Source organism: Theropithecus gelada, chromosome 20 (genome assembly GCF_003255815.1).
Source record: "Theropithecus gelada isolate Dixy chromosome 20, Tgel_1.0, whole genome shotgun sequence".
NCBI lineage: Eukaryota > Metazoa > Chordata > Mammalia > Primates > Cercopithecidae > Theropithecus > Theropithecus gelada.
In genome coordinates this window covers 55,926,603-55,951,545 of record NC_037688.1, presented here as the reverse complement: position 1 = coordinate 55,951,545, position 24,943 = coordinate 55,926,603, and the positions used below count along the sequence as shown (strand labels likewise).

The 24,943-nt window shown below is 50.4% G+C and overlaps 1 protein-coding gene across 1 annotated transcript; it reads right to left on the bottom strand.

The window, feature by feature from the left end:
* Positions 1-839: 839 nt before the first annotated feature.
* On the bottom strand, positions 840-15,361 carry NFATC2IP (nuclear factor of activated T cells 2 interacting protein). Its single transcript, XM_025369480.1, has 8 exons — positions 14,906-15,361; positions 14,116-14,188; positions 11,672-11,789; positions 10,291-10,371; positions 10,012-10,198; positions 7,068-7,212; positions 6,829-6,938; positions 840-1,808 (listed from the first exon to the last, which is right to left on the bottom strand). Exons 1-8 carry the CDS (start codon positions 15,290-15,292, stop codon positions 1,650-1,652), a joined length of 1,260 nt encoding a protein of 419 aa, XP_025225265.1. The 5' UTR covers positions 15,293-15,361; the 3' UTR covers positions 840-1,649.
* Between the last annotated feature and the right edge of the window lie 9,582 nt (positions 15,362-24,943).

The following is a 24,943-nucleotide window of genomic DNA, read 5'->3' as shown; positions in this document are numbered from 1 at the left end:
GCTAATTTTGTTGGCCAGGATGGTCTCAATCTCCTGACCTCGTGATCCACCCACCTCAGCCTCCCAAAGTCCCCTTTTTAATTTTTTTTGTAGAAACGAGGTCTCGCTATGTTGCCCAGGCTGATCTCGAACTCCTGGGCTGAAGCGATCTTTCCGCCTCAGCCTCCCAAAGTGTTGGGGTTACTGGTGAACCTCCATACCCAGCCCAAATGTGCATTCTTGGAATTATTTGCAATTGCCCAGGAATGTACAAGCAACTCCTGAGAATAAACCAAAAAAGGTAAGAAACTCCATGAGAAAATGGGCAATGCACAGGAAAGGAAACCAGAAAGGCTAAATGAAAAAATTCCCCAAATGCTGATCAGATGAATGTATATTAAAGCACAGCACCACTATCTACCTATCAGACTGGCAAAAATTAGGTAGTCTGGCAATACAAGTGCTGGCAAGGATAAGGAGAAAAGGGTGGCCTCAAGTAGGGGGGTCAGTCACCATTCTAAAGAAAATCTGGAAAACCATAGAGAAACTGACCTCTGTGACCTATAAGCCCACCCTGGGTACATATGCCACACAAGCACAGAAGGGAACACACGAAAGGATGTTTATCGTGGCCTGTATCCAGTGCCGAGGGGTCAGAGGCACCCAGGTGTCCCCCACTTGAGGCAATGTGTGTAAGTGGCAATTGACATTGTGGAGTGCCACGTGGCAGGTCAAAGCAATACTGCATTTCTAGAAGAGGCAATGGGGCTAGATCTTAGCACACATTGAATGAAAACGGCGTAAGACGTATTGCACAATAGCACTATGTACAGTAAAAGCATATATTCACACATGAAACGTGGTATTTTACAAATACATTCATATTCAGAGACATGTGGGTGCTTATGGGAGAGGATGGTGTAAAGAAAGGGAAAAAAGCCATAAAACCAGAGAATCTTTGCATGGGACTGTATTCCTGAGATCCCAAACCAAAGGGATGAATGTGCTGTTATGCCTTAAATGTGTGCACCAGGAAACGTAAACTAGAAAGGGTGGCTCTGAAGGGTTCTCGGGTGAGGAAGACCCCCAGGGCTGAGAATCCACCACCTTCATCCTTCAAAAGAGTACCCCAGTTGTCTGCTTACGCTTCAGCCAGCAGGTGTGAGCTTGGTCATTTCCTGCAAACCAGGCAACCACACCAGTGTATAAGCCTCAAGTAAATGTCACTCCCAAGCCCCAAATGGGACTAAGGCCTCTGCTAGGCTAGGCATGGTGTAAGTCCCAGGCCTGGAAGCTCCCACCCAACCCTCATTTGTTTCAGTTCACTTTCAATATATGCATAGTTTCATAGAGCAGACATTTCCATGAGGAAAAGAGGATGATGGTGAAAGGGGAGGGGTGAGGGGACATCTCCATGTCACAGAGACTGCAGAACTCAGCATGACTTGTGGACGGAGCCACAGGCCATCCAGGGCAACAACACCCACGCAACTCACCAAGTGGTTAATGGCTCTAAACCAGGGTCAACAGGAGGGGACAAAAGTCACTCCTTGATTTTGCTGCAGCTTAAAGATAAGTTCTACCTCAGCTTCTGCTAGCCCTTATGGGGCAAAAAACGGGGAGTCATTCTCCCCAAGTCCAGGCTGGGCCATCAAACAGGGAGTGGGGTGTCAGCCCCAGACCTCAATGAGGTCCCCAGATTCCATGCCCAGGTCAGCTGGCAGCTCCCTGCCTGAAAGCTTTGTCCCATCAAAGAAGAAGGAGAGCTTCCGTCCCGACAGTCCCATGGCCTCCTCATAGTGGGACATGAGGGTCTTTAGAGGGGAATCCTGGATGGAAAGAAATGAAAATGGACATCAGAACATGAAAGGGGGTGGGGATCCTGTAGGGACAAACAGGGAACTTGGGACACGGAGGACAGGGGAAGGGGCGGAAACAATAAAGTCAGGGCCCCATGTGGGGAAAGGAGAGAGGACAAAGCCGCCAGCCCAGCCGGGCTCCTCTCTGGGAGCTGGGACAAATCCTGTCATCCCTCTGGGCTCCAAGTTGCTCAGGTAGAGGACGGGGGCCACAAGCCCAAGGCTTAGGGGTGTAGGCTCTGAGTCAGGCAAGTCCTCCCAGCCGCGGCCTCCTCCCCTATGAAACGGAAGTGTGTACCAATGACTAAGAGAGCCCAGATTCTAGAGTAAGGATGAGCCAAGCTGGAGTCCAGGCTCTCGCACCTATTAGATGTGTGACCTTAAAAAAATGTTACAGGTTATGTCCCCCAGAGAAGACACCTTGTGGTCTTAACCCCTGGTTAAGTGTGAATGTGATCTGATTTGGAGATGGGGCCTTTGCAGATGCAATCAAGTTGAGATTGCACTGGATTAGAATGAGTGCTAACGCTGTGGGACTGGTAGACAGCTCACTGCAACCTCTGCCTCCTGGGTTTAAGCAATTCTCCCGCCTCAGCCTCCTGAGTAGCTGTGACTATAGGCACAGGCCACCACACCCAGTTAAGTTTTTGTATTTTTGGTAGAGACAGAGTTTCTCTATGTTGCCCAGGCTGGTCTCAAACTTCCTGAGTTCAGATGATCTACCCACTTTGGCCTCCCAAAGTGCTGGGATGACAGGCGTCAGCCCCTGCGCCCAGCCTGGGACTGGTATGCTCACGAAACAGACACAGAAACAGACATGAGGGGAGAGCACGCATGATGACAGAGCAAGAACACCAAGGACTGCGGGCCACTGGCAGGAGCCAGGAGGAGACAGGGCAGGTTCCACAGAGAGACCCCGAGGGACTGTGTGATGTTGTCAAATACATATTTGGTCTTTGTATGTTTCCTGGTATAAAATTCCTAAAATCCCTGGGAAAGAGTTAAGTATCTTTTTGCATGCTAATTAGTTGACTGGTGGCTGGCAGCCCCTAAAGAGCTTCAGGAATGGTGATGGTCACTAGAAAGACCAAGGTAGGATAAGAGAGTTGGGACTTTTTTCCCACCCCCCAACCTCCAAGAAGGAGGGAGAGAGTGAAGGTTGAGCTACCACCAATAGTCCGTGGTTTAATCAGTCATGCCTATATAACAAAGCTTCCATAAAAATCCAGAGGACAGGGTTTGGAGAACTTCCCAATAGTTGAACATGTGATGATTCCTGGAGAATGATGCCCAGGGAAGGTATGGAAGCTCTGCACCCTTTTCCCATGCTGTGTCCTACACATCTCTTCATCTGTATCCTTTGTTAACATCCTTTATAATAAACCAGTAAATGCAAGTGTCTCCCTGAGTTCTGTAAGCTGCTCTAGCAAATTAAACCCAAGGAGGGGACCAGGTACGGTGGCTCATGCCTGTAATCCCAACACTTTGGGAGGTCGAGGTGGGAGGATCGGTTGAGCCCAGAAGTTTTTTTTTATTCTTTTTTTTTTTTGAGACGGAGTCTCGCTTTGTTGTCCAGGCTGGAGTGCAGTGGCTCTATTTCGGCTCACTGCAAGCTCCGCTTCCCGGGTTCACGCCATTCTCCTGCCTCAGCCTCCCGAGTAGCTGGGACTACAGGCGCCTGCCATCACACCCGGCTAATTTTTTGTATTTTCAGTAGAGAAAGGGTTTCACCATGTTAGCCAGGATGGTCTCGATCTCCTGACCTCATGATCCACCCGACTCGGCCTCCCAAAGTGCTGGGATTACAGGTGTGACCTACCATGCTGGGCCGAACCCAGAAGTTTGAGTCCAGCCTGGGCAACACAGTGAGACCCCATCTACACAAAAAAATTTAAAAATTAACCAAAGGTAGTGGCACACACCTGTAGTCCCAGCTACTCAGGAGGCTGAGGTGGAAGGATCACTTGAGCCCAGGAGTTTGAGGCTGTGGTAAGCCAAGATCACACCACTGTACTCCAGCCCAGGCAACAGAGCAAGACCCTGGCTCTCTCTCTTTTTTTGTTGTTGAGACAAAGTCTAGTTTTGTCGCCCAGGCTGGAGTGCAGTGGCTTGATCTTGGCACATTGCAACCTCCGCCTCCCGGGTTCAAGGGATTCTTCTGCCTCAGTCTCCTGAGTAGCTGGGACTACAGGTGCACACATACCTTTAAAAAAAAAAAAAGAAAAAAATCCTGAGTTTGTTTTTTTCCCCCATATCTTCAGAGACCCTGGCTCAGCTAACACCTTGATTTCAGACTTCTACCCTCCAGAACAATGAGAGAATAAATTTGCGTTGTTTTAAGCCACCCAATTTGTGGTACTTTGTTACAACAGCCAAAATACAAAAGTGGGGTGCTGCTGGAATAAATAGTTAAATGTAACAGTGGATTTAGAATTGGATCAAGGCTGGAATAATTTTTTTTTTTTTTTTTTTGAGCTAAGGTCTTGCTCTGTCTCCCAGGCTGGAGTGCAGTGGCCCAGTCTTGGCTCACTGCAGCCTCAATCTCCTAGGCACAAGTGATCCTCACACCTCAGCCTCCTGGGTAGCTGGAACTATAGGTATGCGCCAGCATGCTGGGCTAATTTTTGTATTTTTTGTAGAGGCAGGGTTTCACTATGTTGCCCAGGCTGGTCTTGAACTCCTGAGCTCAAGCAATCTGTCCATGTTGGCCTCTCAAAGTGTTAGGATTACAGATGTGACGCACCCGCCTGGCTGAAGCTGGAAGAATTCTGAGATGCATGTTAGAAAAAACCTAGACTGCCTTGAAGAAACTGCTGGCAGAAATATGGACATTAAAGGGAATGTCCCTGCAGACTCACAAAGAGGAGAGGTGCAGAGAAAGCTCCTATCATCTTAAGAGGATGCATATATTGTTATGAACAGAAGGCTGCTAGAAGTATGAATATTAAAGGTGTTTCTGGTGAGGTCTCTGGAGGAAATGAGGAATATGTTATTGGTAACTGGAATAAAACTTTCCAATAAAGGTGGCACAATCATGGCTCACTACAACCTCGATCTCCCAGGCTCAAGCAATCCTCTTGCTGCAGCCACCTGGGGAGCTAGGACTACAGGAGTTGGGATTACAGGTGTGAGCCACCGCACCTGGCCCAATTTCTCCCTTTTAAAATGGGAATGTGTATCCTATGTCCCATTACTGTATTTTAGAAGTGAATAACTTATTTTCTAGATTTCATGGGTCCACAGAGAGAGAGGAATTTTGTCCTAGAATGGACCATACCAAGTCTCATCCAAAACTGATTTAATGATTTAGAAAATAAAATTAGGACTTCTTGAATTGATTATATTTAAATGAGATTTTGGGCTTAAGAGTTGATGCTGGGATGGGTTAAGACTTGCAGGGATACTGGAATGGGATGTATATATTTTGCAGATGGGAAGGCCATGAATTTGATGGGGGCTAGAGAACAGTGCGTTAAGGATTGAACTGTATTCCCCTGAAAAGGTACTTTGCGGTCCTAACCCCTAGTAAATATGAATGTAACCTTATTTGAAAGTAGGGACTTTGCAGATATAATCAAGTTGAGATGAGGTTGTGCTTGGTTAGGGTGGGGCTAGCCCAACATGACCTATGTCTTTCCAAGAAGAGAAATGAACACAGAGACACATGGAGAACACCATGTGATCACAGAGGGAGAGACTGGAGTGACACAGCTGCAAGCCAAGGAACTCTGGCCACCAGCAGAAGCTAGAAACAGGTAAGGAAGGTTTCCACCCAGATTCTCAGATGGAACCAGGCCCTGCCAACACCTTCTTTTTTTTTTTTTTTTTTTTTTTTTTTGAGACGGAGTCTTGCTCTGTCACCCAGGCTGGAGTGCAGTGGCCGGATCTTAGCTCACTGTAAGCTCCGCCTCCCGGGTTTAGCCATTCTCCTGCCTCAGCCTCCCAAGTAGCTGGGACTACAGGCGCCCGCCACCTCGCCCAGCTAGTTTTTTTTTGTATTTTTTAGTAGAGACGGGGTTTCACCATGTTAGCCAGGATGGTCTCGATCTCCTGACCTCGTGATCTGCCCGTCTCGGCCTCCCAAAGTGCTGGGATTACAGGCTTGAGCCACCGTGCCCGGCCAACACCTTCAATTCAGACTTCTAGCCTCCAGAAGTGTAAGGGAATAGGTTTCTATTGTTTTAAGCCACCCAGTTTGTGTATTTTATTACAGTAGACTTAAGAAATGAATGCAGCAGGCCAGGCGTGGTGGCTCACACCTGTAATCCCAACACTTTGGGAGGCCAAGGCGGGTGGATCACTTGAGGTCAGGAGTTAGAGACCAGCCTGGCCAACATGGTGAAACCCCATCTCTACTAAAAATACAAAAATTAGCCCAGCACGTGCATCTGTAATCCCAGCTACTCGGGAGGCTGAGGCAGGAGAATCACTTGAAACTCGGAAGGCGGAGGTTGCAGTGAGCCAAGATCGTGCCAGACTCCAGCCTGGGCGACAGACTGAGACTCTCAAAAAAAAAAAAAAAAAAGTGACTGCACCAAGTTGCTTATTCCACCTCTCTAGAACTCAGTCTTCTTATTGCCAAATGAGGATAACAGTGCTTTCCCACATCAGATTGTTGTGAAATTAAATAAGATCCTGAACGTGAGGAAATTATCCTCGGCACAGGGACTGGCACTTAGCCGTGTGGCCTTCATTGTTATTTTGATGGGTTTTACTGATTACCGTCCAAGGGTCCTTTCTGTTTTAATCAGAAGGAGTCAGGAGACTGAGGGGGCACCCAGACTAGGGCAGACGGTACCAGCAGTAGCGAGGAGGGAAGCTGAACGATGAGTTTTCCCACTACCTAGGATGGCTGGGAACCCAAGAACATGGAGGGCAGTGTCTCCTGCAAGTCAAGATTAGGGGAATCCATCCTCCATTAACTGACAAGAGAGACGAGAGGCAGCAGAGGACAGGGTGAAGGGCGTGGAGAGCCATCTCTCCCACTCACTCGAGACAGTGAGACTTCCAGTGTCTGGTGTTTCTCCTTTCCCTGCACCCGGAGCTGGAGCTGTCGGGATGTCTCTGTGGCCTCTGGAGAACTTGCCAGTACCACACAGTCTGTGGGAGGCAGAATCAGGAAGCCAGGGCTAAATGGGGGCTTGGAAGCAGGGCCCGTGCTGAACCTCTCCCTGTATCCCCTTCCCCTGGCAAATGCCTCAAGGCCCCACCTCCCTGCCTTCCTCTCACCAATGATGTCAGCCACTCCGAGCTTTAGGGTCCTGGGAGTGGCAGTAGGTGATAGCTCTGTCTCTCCAAAAAGCAAAAGGATCCTGCTTGGGGACACCCCAAGGTGGGTGGCCATGTGGTCCACCACACTCTGCAGGGGCTCCGACTAGGGATGGGGACAAGAAGCAAAAGAGGTCTTCCTGCCTTGAAATCCACACACCCGCCCCCCACATCACCCAAACACAAGCTCTGGCCTTAGGTACTTGCTAAGCTCCTCAGCTGTGAGTTTCATCATATTTACCTAGTAAGGTATAGAATAAAATCATGTCAGCAAGGGGTACAGGCAAGTAACACAAAGAAATATAGCAGCCATGGGTTAGGACAAAGAAAGGGGTGATGGGGATTGTAGCAAACTGGAACTCACATGCCACCTAGATAGGCTGGCTGTTACACAGCTCCAGTTGATTGGCACTGCGTGGGAACGTGGGCCAGTGTGACATCGTCCTATTTTTTTCTTTTTTTTTAAGAGGGAGTTTCACTCGTTAACAAGGTTGGAGTGTAGTGGTGCAATCTCGGCTCACTGCAACCTCCGCCTCCCAGATTCAAGTGATTCTCCTGCCAGGCTGGTCTCGAACTCTTGAATTCAGGTGATCAACCTGCCTCGGCCTCCCAAAGTACAGGGATTACAGGTGTAAGCCACCACACCTGGCCACATCTTCCTATTTTTTAAGAGAAGCCAGAAATCTGGACCTTTTTTTTTTTTCCTTTCTTTGTATAATTTTAGTAGAGACGGGCTTCACCATATTGGCCAGGCTGGTCTTGAACTCCTGATCTCAAGTGAGATCTGAGGCAGAGTCTCGCTCTTTCACCCAGGCTGGAGGGTAGTGGCGCAATCTTGGCTCACTGAAACCTCCTCCCCCTGGGTTCCAGTGATTCTCCTGCCTCAGCCTCCGAGTTGCTGAAATTACACGCACCCACCACCACGCCCAGCTAATTTTTGTATTTTTAGTAAAGATGGGGTTTCATCACGTTGGCCAGGCTGGTCTCAAACTCCTGACCTCAGGTGATCTGCCTGCCTTGGCCTCCCAAAAGTGCTGGGATTACGGGCGTGAGGCACCGCACCCAGCCAGAAATCTGGACCTTTGTATGAAATCACCCATCAAAAAGGTGACAACAAACTTGTATATTTTTAAAGCACTTGGTCAGGCATGGTGGCTCACACCTATAATCTCGGCATTTTGAGAGGCCGAGGCGGGAGGCTTGCTTGGGGTCAGGAGTTCAAGATCAGCCTGAGCAACAAAGCAAGATCCCACCTCCATTTTTTTTTTTTTAGAGACAGGGTCTTGCTCTGTTACCCAGGCTGCAGTGCAGTGGCACAATCACAGCTCACTATAGCCTCCAACTCCTGGACTCAGAAGATCCTCCTGCATCAGCCTCCCAAGTTGCTGGGACTACAGGTCTGCACCACCATGCCTGGTTAATTTTTTTATTTTTTTATTTTTTTATTTTTTATTTTTTATTTTTTTTTTTGAGACGGAGTCTTGCTCTGTCACCCAGGCTGGAGTGCAGTGGCCGGATCTCAGCTCACTGCAAGCTCCGCCTCCCGGGTGCATGCCATTCTCCTGGCTCAGCCTCCCGAGTAGCTGGGACTACAGGCACCCGCCACCTCGCCCGGCTAGTTTTTTGTAATTTTTAGTAGAGATGGGGTTTCAGCGTGTTAGCCAGGATGGTCTCGATCTCCTGGCCTCGTGATCCGCCCGTCTCGGCCTCCCAAAGTGCTGGGATTACAGGCTTGAGCCACCGCGCCCGGCCAATTTTTTTATTTTTAGTAGAGACAAGGTCTCACTATTTTGCCCAGGCTGGTCTTGAACTCCTGGCCTCTAAGTGATCCTCTCACCTTGGCCTTCCAAAGTGCTGGGATTACAGGAGTGAGCCACCATACCTGGCCCCCATCTCTATGTTTAAAAAATAAAATAGGCTAGGCACAGTGGCTTATGCCTCTAATCCCAACACTTTGGGAGGCCGACTCAGGGGATCACTTGAGATCAGGAGTTCAAGACCAGCCTGGCCAATACGGTGAAGCCCTGCCTCTACTAAAAATACAAAAATTAGTCGGGCATGGTGGGGGCACCTGTAGTCCCAGCTACTTGGGAGGCTGAGGTGGGAGAATCGCTTGAACCTGGGAGGTGAAGTTTTCAGTGAGCCAAGATCGTGCCACTGCACTCCAGCCTAGGCAACAGAGTGAGACTCTGTCTCAAAAAATAAAAATAATAAAAAATAATAAAATAAAATAAAATAAGTCTACAGGGCAAAGAAAGCAGACATATGGTTGAAAAAGCCATGGGCTGCCAGTCTGCAACCTCTGCCTTAGTTGCTTGACTGATGCACAGTGCATCAGTAATGGTAACGTCTGTTATCATTCCTGGTGTTGAAACAGGTTTATCCCTACAAAAGTATCAAGCTTTGCCAGGAAACTGGGGGAGCTCAGGGTTACTGAGTGACATCTGCTGTGTCCAGGGCAGTGAGAGCAAGTCCAAGAGGGAAGCCGAGGTTCCTAGGGAGGAAGGTAAGAGAGACTCCCAAAAAAAGCTTCTGAGAACTGACAGGATGCTTCACACCTGGAATCCCAGCACTTTGGGAGGTCAATGAGGGACAATTTTGAAACAAGCCTGGACACAGTGAGACCACTTTTTGAAGGAAAAAAAAAAAAAAACACAGGATGCTTATGAGGAGCCTTGAAGAATGGGTAGAAAGTTTGCCAGAAAGAGAGGGGAGCATTGGGAAAATGCAGACGGAGGAAACAGAAAGTGTGAAAGCAGGACAGACTGAAAAGAATGATGGGCAGCTCCAGAGAGCAGGATGGGAAAAGGATGACAGTCCCTTCTGCCAGGACACCCCTGCTGGACACCACCATCTCTCCAGAAGCAGCTCCTGGGTCCTTCTCCCATGGGCCTCAGGCACTCACCATTCTGAGGGGCAATCTGACCAGGTCAGCCCGGCAACGGATTTTGAGCGGGAAGAGTCGGGGGGTCTCTGGGAGGGTGGGCCCTTCCACCAAGACCACTTCGTCCTCTTGGCCCTGTTGCTCTTGGCCCTGAGGTGGCTTGGGGCTCAGGCAGGAACGGAGATCCTGGAGGCGCTTGTTCACCTCACTGCAGTGCAGACAGGACTCTGGGTCAACTGGAGTCAGCTACCCTCCCAGATTGCCCACTTCCATCCCAGCCAGAGCCCCTGCACTTGGCACCTTAATTTCTTGAGTGCCCGAGTATGCTTTCTGCTTTTGGTCCTTGGTGAAGGTGGGGACAGAGGAGAGTTGTCCAGATCCCTGTAGAAGCAAGAGACGGTAGGACGGAGGCAATGGAGGGAGTCTGGCCCCACAAATCCCTAAAAACCAGATTCTTGGACAATCAAGAGGAAGCACAGTCGGACACAATGGATCACACCTGTAATCCCAGCACTTTGGGAGGCTGAGCCAGGAGAATCACTCGAGCCCAGGGGTCCAAGACCAGGCTAGGCAAGATGGGGAGACCCTATTTCTACATAATTAGCCAGACATAGTGGAACACAGCTGTAGTCCCAGCTACTCAGGAGGCTGAGGTGGGAGGGTCACTTGAACCCAGGAATTTGAGGCTGCAATAAGCTATGATCACACCACTGCACTCCAGCCTGGGCAATGGAGTGAGGCTCTATCTCTAAAAATGTAAAAATACATTTAAAAAATAAAGAGGGAGCAGCTTCCAATAACCCCATTTCACTGGAAGGCAGGGGTAGGGGAGAGGGAAAGCCTGAGGCATCATTTTTATATTTATATGACCTGAATATTAGGGAAGAAAATGCCTCACTTTTGAGATCGTCACTTCCCAGGAAAATGTCCAATAATATCTGACAGACGGCAAGTACTTACTGTATGTCCAGTGTTGCCCAGGCTGGTCTTGAACTCCTGGGCTCAAGTGATTCACTTCCCTTGGCCTCCCAAAGTGCTGGGATTACAGGCAAGAGCCATTGTGTCCAGTCAAGTGTTAATTCTTGATTGACTTAGCAATTCATTGACACAAGAGCCACTATTATTCCCAGATTTGGGGGGTTTTTTGTCTGTCTGTTTGTTTGCTTTTCAGAGACAGGGTCTCACTCTGTCACCCAGGCTGGAGTATAGTGGCACGATCATGGCTCACTGCAGCCTCCAACTCCTGGGATAAAGTGATCTTCCCACCTCAGCCTCCTGAGCAGCTGGGATTACAGGAGTATGCCACCACGCCAGGCTACTTTTTATTTTACTTTTTATAGAGACAGGGTCTCTCTCTGCTTCCCAGGCTGTAAAACGGGGTTTTACAGATGAAGAAAAAGAAGCATGGAGAGGACAGGGAAGCCGGATTGGAACCACACCTTAAGCTCGCATTACTAGGGTCTCAGAATCCACTCCCAAGGGTGGTCCTGAAGGGTTCACTGTCACCTCCCGGGGTAAGCCACCTCTTTTCCCAAGCACTTCATTCCCCATATGAACCTCAACAGTCCTTCTATCCCTTCTTCTTACCCTTTCAGGAGCCACCCAAGGGTCCTACCTGCCTTCGCTTACCCCTCCAACTCACTTCCTGCTCCCAGGGCCCAAGGGCCCTGGCCTCACTCACAGAATCTCTGTCTTTTTCTTCTCTTCTTTATCCTTAGTCCTCAGCTTTGTCTTCCAAGGAGAGCCTGGTGATGGCGAGCCCTCATGGTAGAGACCACTCGAATCTGCCAGCTCCACCTCTGGGGGCAAAGGAAGAGAAGGTAGAAGGAGGTTATCCAAGGGAGGCCACCGAAGGCCAAGAAGAAACAAGTCAGAGGCTTCAAGAAGATCCCAGGAAAGGAGGAGACCACGGAGCCCCTGGCACACACAGGGCCACACGACAATACTGGGAAAGGGGGCAGGGGATGAGACTGCTATTTAGTATAAAGATAGCTGATATTAACTTAAAATTAACTTAAATTTCTCATGAAAGGAAACCAGGTATTATTTTCTGTAATACAGAAATTTCTATTTGCCCACTGTCAATAAAAGATCATCACAAACCACGAAAATAAATACTGTGAAAATTAAAAAATGATAAGAAACCCTAGATCAGTGGCTCTCAACCAGGGACAATTTTGCCTCTGAGGGGACATGTAGCAATGTCTAGAGACAATATTGGTTATCAAAATGTGAAGGGCGAGGGGGCTGAGGTATAATACTTCCCAGGGATGGAAGTCAGGATGCCGCTAAACTTTCTACAATGTACAGGACAGCTTCTAACACCAAAGAATTTTCCAGTCCAAAAAATGCCAGTAATACTGAAGTCGTGAAATCCTGTCCTAACTAAATATAGCAGCTGCGAGAGGCCTGTGATTCTACATTTCTTTTTTTCTTTTTTTTTTTGAGACCGGGTCTTACTGTGTCACCCAGGTTGGAGTGCAGTGGCATGATCATGGCTCACTGCAGCTTCGACTTCCTGAGCTCAGGTGATTCTCCCACCTCAGCCTCCTGAGTAGCTAGGACTACAAGTACACATCACCATGCCTGGTTTTTTTATTTTTCTGTAGAAACAGGGTCTCATCATATTGCGCAGGCTGGTCTCGAACTCCTGGGCTCCAGCAATCCTCCCATCTCAGCCTCCCAAAGTGCTGGGATTACAGCACTTTGAGCCACTGCGCCCAGCTGATTCTGCATTTCTAGCAAGCTGGGCCCACGTTTTGAGTATCAGGGATAGGGGTACCTTTTGCATAGCACTTCTATGTCCTAGGTACTGTCCTAAAGCATATATCTAGCCAAGAGGCAGCTCTCCCTATATTCCCTTTCGTTAATTCTCACCAAAATCTGCACCAAAATGGGGTCTACTATTATCCCCACTTTCATAATGAGGAAATTGAAGCATTGAGAAATTAAGAAACTTGCCCAGGCCGGGCATAGTGGCTCACGCCTATAATCCCAGCACTTTGGGAGGCCAAGGCGGACAGATCACCTAAGGTCAGGAGTTCAAGATCAGCCTGGCCAACATGACGAAACCCCATCTCTACTAAAAATACAAAAATTAGCCAGACATGGTGGTGGGCACCTGTAATCCCTGCTACTCAGGAGGCTGAGGCAGGAGAATGGCTTGACCCTGGGAGATGGAGGTTGCAGAGAGCTGAGATCGCGCCACTACACTCCAGCCTGGGTGACAAAGTGACACTGTCTCAAAAAAAAAAAAGAAAACAGAAACTTGCCTAAGATCACACAGCTATTAAGAGATAGAGCTGAGGCTGGGCACAATGGCTCACGCCTGTAATCTCAGCACTTTGGGAGGCCAAGATGGGCGGATCACCTGAGGTCAGGAGTTCAAGACCAGCCAGGCCAACATGGTGAAACTCCATCTCTACTAAAAAATACAAAAAATTAGCCAGGCGTGGTGGTGCGCACCTGTAATCCCAGCTACCGGGAAGGATGGGGCAGGAGAATTGCTTGAACCCAGGAAGCAGAGATCGCGCCATTGCACTCCAGCTTGGGCAACAAGAGCGAAACTGTCTCAAAAAAAAAAAAAAGAGAGCAAGAACTGAGATTCAAACACAGGCCAGATGGCTCCTATCTGCTTTTAATCACCCCACCATACTCCCTCATGGCACAAGAGTCTTGATCCAAGGTCTCCATTTGCCCACTGGATTATTTCCTTCTTAGACTTCATTCCTATTCCCTGCCCTTGAGTTTGCAAAAAATGCTTCACTGGGGGAGGACAAAAATAGGGCATCCCTGATAAGATTCAGAGAACACCCTGCTGGCTCCAGTGTTCCCAAGGAACTTGCTATAGATGTAACAAGGTGTCACAGATTCTCAACACCTCACTGCCTCCTGCGCCGCCCAGGACTACGGAATCAGCATCTCTTTAGGTGGCACCAGAAATGTATACATTAATACATTCTATGCTTGTTAACAATCCAGCTCCTGTGGCTGGGATGCAGGAATCCCCTCTCCCACACCCTTCCCTTGAGCCTCAGGAGACAACTGACTGCAGGAACATAAACCACAGGAAGTCTCCTAAGAGAAGCCAGCGCTGCATGCCTCTCCCTGGACGCCCTCCCTTACCTTCCTCATCCCCTGGAGGGTAGAGTTTCAGGAGGGATAGGTCATCTGGGATAAGGCAAAGGCTACTTTTAACCTGCAAAGACAAGGAGGGAGAGGGGTCAGACCCAAGTCCTCCCCTTACAGAAAGAAAAAACTGGGGGTGATTCTTCCCTAACACCCAGCTCCCAAATCCTCCCTAAGATCGTGGACACCTTGGCCCTCTCCTGGCAACCTAGGAATCCAGCTTCCCCAGGATTCAGAATGGAAGTACCCTTCACCCTTTCCTCCATCTGCCTAAGACACTCTGAAGATGTATGTTTCCTTGTCCTTTTTAACTAGGTTACTAGTCGCCCCTCTACCCCAGACTCTTAGGGATTCTCAGCCCCCTAGCTCACGCGACCATCGGGGGACCCCAGCCTCCTGGAGCTGCCCAGTCCTCTCTGAACCCGCATGGACTCCAACCCCCAATACCCCAGCTCCCTGGCTTCATTTGCCACGGGCCCCAACCTCGAAATCCAACGGCCCCAGGTCCTCCCAGTACCTCTCCAAACCCTCAAGAACCCCAGTTCTTCAGCCTCCTTGTGCCCCCAAGACTCTAGCTCCTAGAAATCCTAAACTTCCAACGCATCCCACCCTCCTTCACCACCCCGGTCTGCAGAAAGTCCCGGAGCCCTGCCTCTCCCTGCCTCCAACACCCTAGCCCCCCAGGACCAGCCCCAGAACCCCAGCCTCAACACCCCTACAGCCCTACCCTCCCCGGAGGCCAAGCCCCTGGCCCTTCCGCCTGTCCCCTCCCCGGGACCGGACGCACCTTCCCCGAGTACACCGGAACCAGCGGCGCCTCCCCGGGATCCAGCACCAGCCGCCGCCGCCGCCTGACCGGCTCCCGCGGGGGTCCTGCGGGCCGCGCGTCCGCCCCTTCGCTGTCACTGTCGCTGTCATCCCGGGACGCGACCGGCCCCGGGGGCTCCGAGGGTGCAACCTCAACCTCGTCGGCGGCACAGCGAGCACTGGTGACCTCCACAATTTCCTCATCGCTGTCGCTGACCAAGTCCACAGACACGACGTCCAGAGTGCCCCGGGATGGAGACCGCTGGGCCCGAGGACGCCGGCCCCGACCGCCCCAGCCGCCCCGACCCCCTCGGCCCGCACCGCTACCTCGGGACAAGCGGCCCCGCTTCCCCACAGGCTCCGCCATAGCACACGTTCCTCCACAACACACGCCCGCCTCCTCTCGCCTCGCCCTGCCCCCTTCAGCGACTTTCGCCTTGCATTGGACAAACAGCCTGCTCGTCAGCACCTCTTCACGCCCACGCGCGCGGGATCCGCCTTCCCGCCTTTTCATTGGTCTCTGTACCCGCTCATCATGCTCCCACCTCTGAAACCAAGGCGCCAAAGATTCCAATCACCTCGGAGCAATCACCATAGGTTTCAATTCAGTCGGCCTCACCCATTGGCTGGGCCTCCTCTCCACAGCCTAGCCTCTCCCGGACCCGCCCATCCAAGACACCCATCTTCCGGCTTGGTTAGGGGCAGGGCATCCTGGGAAATGTAGTCCTCGAGTGGTAAGGTTTCCGGGAGGAGGAAGACCGGCCTGGAATTCCTTGTGGAAACCGCGGATTTAACCAGGCGCGGTGCCTCACGCCTGTAATCCCGGTACTTTGAGAGGCTGAGGCGGGCAGATTGATTGAGCTCAGGAGTTTGAGACCATCCTAGCCAATGTGGCGAAACCGCGTCTCTACTAAGAATGCAAAAATTACCCGGCGTAGTGGCACCCCTCTGTGGTCCCAACTACTCAGGAGGCTAAGGTGGGAGTTTCGCTGGAGCCCGGGAGGCGGAGATCGCACCACTGCACCCCAGCCTGGGTGACAGAGCCAGACCCTGTCTCAAAAATGCTTTAAAGAAATAATAAGGCTGGCCGGGCGCGGTGGCTCACGCCTGTAATCCCAGCACTTTGGGAGGCCGAGGCGGGCGGATCACCTGAAGTCAGGAGTTCGAGACCAGCCTGGCCAACATGGTGAAACCCCATTTCTACTAAAATGCAAAAAAAAAAAAAAAATTAGCTGGGCATGGTGGTGTGCTCCTGTATTCCCAGCTACTTGGGAGGCTGAGACAGGAGGATCGCTTGAACCCGGGAGGTGGAGGTGTCAGTGACCTGAGATCGAGCCACTGCCCTCCAGCCTTGGTGACAGAGCCAGACTCTGTCGCAAAAAATAAAAAAAAAATTAAAAAAAAAAAAAAGGCCAGGCGCGGTGGCTCACGCCCGTAATCCCAGCACTTTGGAAGGCTGAGGCGGGCAGATCACGAGGTCAGGAGATCGAGACCATCCTGGCTAACACGGTGAAACCCCTTCTCTACTAAAAATACAAAAAATTAGCCAGGCGAGGTGGCGGGCACCTATAGTCCCAGCTACTCGGGAGGCTGAGGCGGGAGAATGGCGTGAACCCAGGAGGCAGAGCTTGCACTGAGCCGAGATCACGCCACTGCACTCCAGCCTGGGCAACAGCGCAAGACTCCGTCTCAAAAAAAAAAAAAAAAAAAAAAAGGCTGAACTATGTTTGACTAAAGATGTTGTCAAGTCCTCTTACTTGAGGACCAGTCATTGTTTATCTTGAAAACATGGTATTGCAACCGCCCCTATAAACTTGGGAAGAAGGGAGCAGGAGAAATGTAAAGAAACCAAGCTTGCGGTGCACTCAGCATTGATCTCAGGGCAGCTGCTCCCTGACCTGCTTCCCCAAAGCCATCCGGTGCCTGTGGCCCCACAGTCACATAGCCCCTGTCACAAGATTATAGTTCCCCTTAACTGCTCTCGAATCACAGCTTGGACATCACGTTAGGTATTCCGTTTGAGATATTCCTTCAGGTCTTGATGGAACTACTGACTCAGCTGAGCTGAAGGACCCCACAAGGAGCTGACTCCCCTCAAAATGCAGCTTCTACACCCTGACAATTTCATCCCCCTTCCCAACCAATCAATGACCCCAATTTTCCAGCCCATCACCCTCCACAAACCCCTTAAAAGCCCCAGCCCAGAACTCCTTGGAGAGAGATTTGAGGGTCTCCTCCCATCACCTCGCTCGGCACCCTGCGATCATTAAACTCTCTCTGCTGCGTCCCCACGGTCTCAGAGTCACAGAGCTGTGACTACACAGTGGGCATATGAACCTGCAACTCCTGTAACAGTATGGAATTTGAAATTTTATCTTGAAAACAGGATAATGGTTTATACCTGCTTGGCTGTAATGAAGGATGAGATATTTCTTTCTGCCTTTGCAATCTTTTAGCAGATTGCCAGTGATTATTCTAACGTAATGCTTATTCAAGCTGGGCGCAGTGGCTCACGCCTGTAATCCCAGTACTTTGGGAGGCTGAGGCGGGTGTATCACCTGAGATCAGGAGTTCGAGACCAGCCTGGCCAATATGGTGGTGTATTTTTCTACTAAAAATACAAAAAATTAGCCAGGCATTGTGGTTGGCACTTGTAATCCCAGCTACTCGGGAGCCTGAGGCAGGAGGATCACTTGAACCCAGGAGGCGGAGGTTCCAGTGAGCTGAGATCGTGCCATTGCACTCCAGCCTGGGCAACAAGAGTGAAACTCCATGTCAAAAAAGAAAGAAGGCCGGGCGCGGTGGCTCAAGCCTGTAATCCCAGCACTTTGGGAGGCCGAGACGGGTGGATCACGAGGTCAGGAGATCGAGACCATCCTGGCTAACACAGTGAAACCCCGTCTCTACTAAAAATACAAAAAACTAGCCGGGCGAGGTGGCGGGCGCCTGTAATCCCAGCTACTCCGGAGGCTGAGGCAGGAGAATGGCGAGAACCCGGGAGGCGGAGCTTGCAGTGAGCTGAGATCCGGCCACTGCACTCCAGCCCGGGCTACAGAGCAAAACTCCGTCTCAAAAAAAAAAAAAAAAAAAAAAAAGAAAGAAAAATTATGCTTATTCAATAATAAAACCAGCCCAGGCATGGTGGCTTATGCCTGTAATCCCAGCACTGGGAGCCTGAGGTGGGAGGATCACTAGAGGTCTAGGGTTCGAGCCCAGCCTGGGCAATATAGCAAGACCATGTCTTTACAAAAAGTAATAATAATTAGTGGGTGTGGTGATGCACACCTGTAGTCCTTGGGAGGCTGATTGAGCCCAGGAGTTCAAGGCTGCAGTGAGCTATGATCTCACCACTGCACTCTAGCCTGGGCAACAGAGCAAGACCCTCTCTCTAAAAATAAATAAATACATACAATTTAAGGCCAGGTACAGTGGTTCACATCTGTAATCCCAGCACTTTGGGAGGCCAAGGTGGGAGGATCACTTCAGGCTGAGCATTAAGACCTGCCTGGGCAATATAGTAAAACCCCCAACTGTATGAAAAATAATAATACATTTTAAAACTTTTTTTTTTTTTTGAGATGGAGTTTTGCTTTTGTTGCCCAGGCTGGAGTGCAGTGGCGCAAATCTCGGATCACTGCAACCTCCACTTCCCGGGTTCAAGTGATTCTCCTGCCTCAGCCTCCTGAGAAGCTGGGATTACAGACATGCTCCACCATGCCTGGCTAATTTTTTGTACTTTTAGTAGAGACGGGGTTTCTCCATGTTGGTCAGGCTGGTCTAGAACTCCTGACCTCAGGTGATCCGCCTGCCTCAGCCTCCCAAAGTGCTGGGATTACAGGCATGAGCCACCACGCCCGGCCCATTTCACAACTTTTTAATCAAAAATAATAACAAAATTGTTTTCTTTTTTTTTTTTTTTTTTTTTTGAGACGGAGTCTCGCTCTGTCACCCAGGCTGGAGTGCAGTGGCCGGATCTCAGCTCACTGCAAGCTCCGCCTCCCGGGTTCACGCCATTCTCCTGCCTCAGCCTCCCGAGTAGCTGGGACTATAGGCGCCCGCCACCTCGCCCGGCTAGTTTTTTGTATTTTTTAGTAGAGACGGGGTTTCACCGTGTTAGCCAGGATGGTCTCGATCTCCTGACCTCGTGATCCGCCCGTCTCGGCCTCCCAAAGTGCTGGGATTACAGGCGTGAGCCACCGCGCCCGGCCAACAAAATTGTTTTCTGTCTCTACTATGTGGAGAAGTTTGTTGAGTTGAGATATTTTGTTTCTTAATTATATTTCCCGAACACACTCCCCAACACCTCCTACCAACAATATTGTGCACCTCAGAGACTACACGCCCTCCACACATCCACAGCGTTGGCAACTCTTGCACAACATATATCCCAACACAACACAAACACGCCCCTTCAACACTTCACGCTTCCCACTTTGCCTCCAACCGCATAACCCCCTGCCGCCTCACACTTACGTCCTACGCCATACGTCGCGCAGGATACCCACACGGCACACACCCAATACCACATGCTGCTCGCACACCCACGGTGCTCACAAAACTCGCGCCTCATACATCCACGCAGAACGGCATGTCGACCTCTGCCTTCGTCCCATCCCATACGCCTCCATCCCAACCGCAGCGCCGATGTCCCCTCCATGCGCCCCCGAGCTGGACCAGCACACATTTCCCTTCCCCGTGCAGACTCGGCCAAGGTCAAGACTGCAGGCGCACAACAGCCAGCAGGTGGAGCTGTTTTCCAGGGAACGGAGGCTCCTGGATTCCACCGACTTCCCAGCCCCAGGAGGCCTTCAGCCCCCTCTCGGTAGCCAGGCTGCAGGCCAACCTTGGGCGCCCCCGGGAAGCCACTGCAAACTGCAAGCAAGAGGTGGCCCTGAGAGTCTGAAATTTTCAAGTCTTCTTTCCCCAAACCTTGCTCAAGAGCTGAAAGTTCACCTGTAAGTCCTAGCTACTAGAAACGGTGAGATGGGAAGATTGCTTGAGTCCAAGAGCTCAAGGCTAGTCTGGGCAAACATAGCGAGACCTCATCTCTGGTTTTGGTTTTTGTTTTTGTTTGAGACAGAGTCTTGCTCTGTCGCCAGGCTGGAATACAGTGGTGCGATCTCGGCTCACTGCAACCTCCGCCTCCTGGGTTCAAGCGATTCTCCTGCCTCAGCCTCTCAAGTAGCTGGGGACTACAGGCGTGTGCCACCATGCCCAGCTAATTTTTATATTTTTAGTACAGGCAGGGTTTCACCATGTTGGCCAGGATGGTCTCAATCTCTTGACTTCGTTATCCCCCCCTCAGCCTCCCAAAGTGCTAAGATTACCCCATGCCCAGTCGAGACCTCATCTCTTAAAAAAAAAAAAAAAAAAGTATTTTTTGGCTAGGCGCAGTGGCTCATGACTGAAATCCCAGCCCTTTGGGAGGCCGAGGTGGGAGGATCACTTGAGGCCAGGAGCTCGAGACCAGCCTGGGCAACAGGGCAAAACCCCTTCTCTACCCAAAAATACAGAAGTTAGCCAGCTGGGTGTGGTGGTGCACGCCTATAGTAGCAGCTACTCGGGAGGCTGGGGCGGGAGAATTACTTGAATCCAGGAGTTCAAAGTTACAGTGGGCTATGATTGTGCCATTACCCTCTAACCTGGCCTAGCCTAGCCTAGTGAGACCCTATCTCAAAAAAAAAAAAAAATATGTCAAATAATAAAAACTCATATTTGAGTCCTTGCTAAGACATTGTTGTATGCTGTATGCTTTACATGTCATTTAAGACTCATTAATAACGTCCTCATTTTCTGAATTACTATTTCATGGTCTATTTTACAGCCCAGGAAACTGCAGAGAGCTTGTCATGTAGCGGGAAAGGGGTGGAGCCGGGATTCACATAAACCCAGCTAGTCTGGGCCAGGCGCAGTGGCTCACGCCTGTAAACCCACCACTTTGGGAGGCTGAGGCAGGCGGATCATCTGAGGTCAGGCGTTCAAGACCAGTCTGGCCAACATGACGAAACCCCCCTCTACTAAAAATACAAACAAACAAAAAAAATCTAACTGGACATGGTGGTGTGTGCCTGTAGTCCCAGCTACTCAGGAGGCTGAGGCAGGAGAATCGCTTGAACCTGGGAAGTGAAGGTTGCAGTGAGCCAAGATTGCACCACTGTACTCCAGCCTGGGCGACAGAGCCAGACTCCATCTCAAAAAAACAAACAAACAAACAAACAAAACAGCTAGTCTGATTCCAGGGCACTTGGTGGGAGGCAGCACACCTTTGTTCCAACCTCAACTTCTGGGAGACTCCCCAGAGTGGCAGAGCTCACAAGGGTGTCTCCTTCCTCTGCACCCTGAATGCATAAAGCACGCATCACAGCACTTCCCACAGCCCTTCATTCACTCCTCCTCCTCCTTCCCCACTCATTCCCTGACCCTTCTCATCCCCCAGCTGGGGAGCAGGGGCACAGAGATGACTTGGACATGGATCTGACCCCAGCAAGACAGGATGTGTTCTTTTTGTTTTCTATTTTTTGAGACAGAGTCTCCCTCTGTTGCCCAAGCTAGAGTGCAATGGCGCGATCTCGGCTCACTGCAACCTCCGCCTCCTGGGTTCCAGCAATTCTCATGCCTCAGCCTCCCAGGTATCTGGGACTACAGGCGCAAGCCACCATGCCTGGCTAATTTTTGTATTTTTAGTAGAGACGGGGTTTCACCATGTTGGCCAGGCTGATCTCGAACTCCTGACCTCATGATCCACCCGCCTCCGCCTCCCAACGTGCTGGGATCACAGGCGTGAGCCACCAAGCCTGGCCAGCAGGATATTTTCACCAAGAGTCACAGGCTCAGGTGCTTCAGCTGGCAGGAAACCAAGATGAATGAAGCAGGCTGGGAGAAAGGTAGTAGGGAACGGCAAGGATTATAGCCATGTGAGAGCTTATTTTAGCTGAAGGTTAACGTAGGGGATTATGGCAATGCGAGCAGCTGGTGGGGAGCGGAGCAATGCTGCACCACATGATGTGGAATTTTTTTTTTTTTTTAGAGTCTCAGAAACTTGTGTTCAAGATGCAAGCATGAAGAAGTGCTAGAGGTTTGTATTCCAAATGCATGCATACACTAAGCAAAATATAATGAGGAGTGCTGCTTTTTTTTTTTTTTCTTTTTTTTTAATAGGTAGCTAAGCTCAAAAGGAAAACAGAATCTTATTGGTTCCAGAAATAAGGAGGAAAATCAAAGCCACAGTGGTGGGAGCAGTGGGGACAGTGAAGTCAAGCTGCCTATGGGAATGCAGGAATCCCCTATGACTGGCATTTTAACACCCACATGGGGGCCGGGCAAGGTGGCTCACACCTGTAATCCCAGCACTTTGGGAGGCCAAGGTGGGTGGATCAGGAGGTCAGGAGTTCAAGACCAGACTGGCCAACATAGTGTAAACCCCCACCCCCCGTCTCTCCTAAAAATACAAAAAATTAGCCGGGCATGGTGGCAGGCACCTGTAATCCAAGCTACTCAGGAGGCTGAGGCAGGAAAATCACTTAAACCCAGGAGGCAGAAGTTGCAGTGAGCCGAGATCATACCACTACACTCCAGCCTGGACCGTAATCCCAGCACTTTGGGCTTTGGGAGGCTGAGACGGGTGGATCACTTGAGGCCAAGAGTTCGAGACCAGCCTGACCAACATGGAGGAAACCCCGTCTCTGCTAAAAATACAAAAATTAGTGGATGTAGTGGCACGCACCTGTAATCCAAGCTACTCAGGAGGCTGAGGCAGGAGAATCACTTGAACCCAGGAGGTGGAGATTGCAGTGAGCTGAGAGCGCATCACTGCATTCCAGCCTCGGCAACAGAGCAAGACTTCATCTAAAAAAAAAAAAAAAAAATTCCATCCACCAGGCCCTGCCACACAGTGTAGAAGCGAGCCACCTGAGAGTGGATGGAAAAAGCCATTCAGGCACTCAGAACCCCAAGGCTGACCAAAGTATAGGCTTAGAGTTAGCCCAAACCTCTGGTGCAGAAACCTGTTCTAAGGAACTCATAAATAAAATGGTCAGAATCTTGTGCAGCCTGTAAGACTGTGGCAGGAGCCAAAGCAAGCCAGCCCCAGGGGTAGTCAGTGGGACCCCAGGAACCCATGAGGTGGTCACAGGCAGGAGAAACACAAAGAAGTCAAAGACATCTTCCGCGAAATCAAAGAAACTTTCCATGGGGACCTCCATTCTCATGGCTCATGGGGTCACTATGGAAGATTGTTGTTGTTGTTGTTGTTGTTGTTGTTGTTATTGTTTTGAGAGGGAGTCTTGCTCTGTTGCCCAGGCTGGAGTGCAGTGGTGCCATCTCGGCTCACTGCAACCTCCGCCTCCCAGATTCAAGCAATTCTCCTGCCTCAGCCTCCCGGGTAGCTGTAATTATAGGCACGTGACACCACACCTGGCTAATTTTTGTATTTTTAGTAGAGACGGGGTTTCACCATGTTGGCCAGACTGGTCTCGATCTCCTGACCTCAGTTGATCACGCCCACCTTGGCCTCCAAAAGTGCTGGGATTACAGACATAAGCCAGTGCTCCCTGCCTCCATGGAAGGTTTCTTTGACTTCTTTTGCACGCCACGTAAAGGTAATAGTTAACTACAGCATGCCTCTGCCTTAATGGGATTTTACAGCTGAGGCATGGAGGGTCAGGTTAAGTTGCCTGAAGTCAGTTAGCAATTGATGTATTTAATTTATCTGAGGCCGGGCGCGGTGGCTCAAGCCTGTAATCCCAGCACTTTGGGAGGCCGAGACGGGCGGATCACGAGGTCAGGAGATCGAGACCATCCTGGCGAACATGGTGAAACCCTGTCTCTACTAAAAAATACAAAAAACTAGCCGGGTGAGGTGGCGGGCGCCTGTAGTCCCAGCTACTCGGGAGGCTGAGGCAGGAGAATGGCGTAAACCTGGGAGGCGGAGCTTGCAGTGAGCTGAGATCCGGCCACTGCACTCCAGCCTGGGTGACAGAGCGAGACTCCATCTCAAAATAATAATAATAATAATAATAATTTATCTGTGCTCCAGTCTGCTGAGCTGGGAAATAATAATAATTTTAGTGTACTTTCCTCATAGGACGGTGGTAAAGATAAAATGAGTCACCACCAGTGAGAATGGTACAATGCCTGGGCCATCGTAGTAATGTTAATACAGATAAAAGAAGTTTTAGGGGCTGGGTGCCTGTAATCCCAGCACCCTGGGAGGCCAAGGTAGGCAGATCGCTTGAGCCCAGGAGTTGCAGTGAGCTATGATAGAGCCACTGCACTCCAGCCTGGGTGACAGAACAAGATTCTGTCTTAAAAAAAAAAAAAAAAAGATACGCCGGGCGCAGTGGCTCACGCCTGTAATCCCAACACTTTGGGAGGCTGAGGCGGGCGGATCACCCGAGGTCAGGAGTTCGACACCAGCCTGGCCAACATGGTGAAACCACGTCTCTACTAAACATACAAAAATTAGCCAAGTGTGGTGGCGTGTGCCTATAATCCCAGCTACTCAGGAGGCAGACGCAGGAGAATCGCTTGAATAGGGGAGACAGAGGTTGCAGTGAGCCGAGACGATGCCACTGCACTCCAGCCTGGGTGACAGAGCAAGACTCTGTCTCAAAAAAAAAAAAAAAAAAAACAAAGAAGTAAGTTTTACATGCTGAGATAAAGAAGAAATCTCGACAACAAAAACAGGGTGGGGGCCGGCTGCGGTGGCTCACGCCTATAATCCCAGCACTTTAGGAGGCCGAGGCGGGTGGATCACGAGGTCAGGAGATCAACACCATCCTGGCTAACGTGGTGAAACCCCGTCTCTACTAAAAATACAAAAAATTAGCCAGGCATGGTGGCAGGTGCCTGTAGTCCCAGCTACTCGGGGGGCTGAGGCAGGAGAATGGCATGAACCCGGGGGACGGAGCTTGCAGTGAGCCGAGATCACACCACTGCACTCCAGCCTGGGCAACAGAACCAGACTCCATCTCAAAAAAAAAAAAAAAAAAAAAAAAAAACCAGGGGGGGGGGGGGGGGG

Coding starts and splice junctions, on each gene's coding strand:
- NFATC2IP (XM_025369480.1), bottom strand. CDS start 15,292: ATGGCGGAGCCTGTGGGGAAGCGGGGCCGCTTGTCCCGAGGTAGCGGT. Junction 14,189..14,905: donor TTCCGGTGTACTCGGGGAAG/GTGCGTCCGGTC, acceptor TTGTCTTTGCAG/GTTAAAAGTAGCCTTTGCCT. Junction 10,199..10,290: donor CGGGCACTCAAGAAATTAAG/GTGCCAAGTGCA, acceptor TCTGCACTGCAG/TGAGGTGAACAAGCGCCTCC.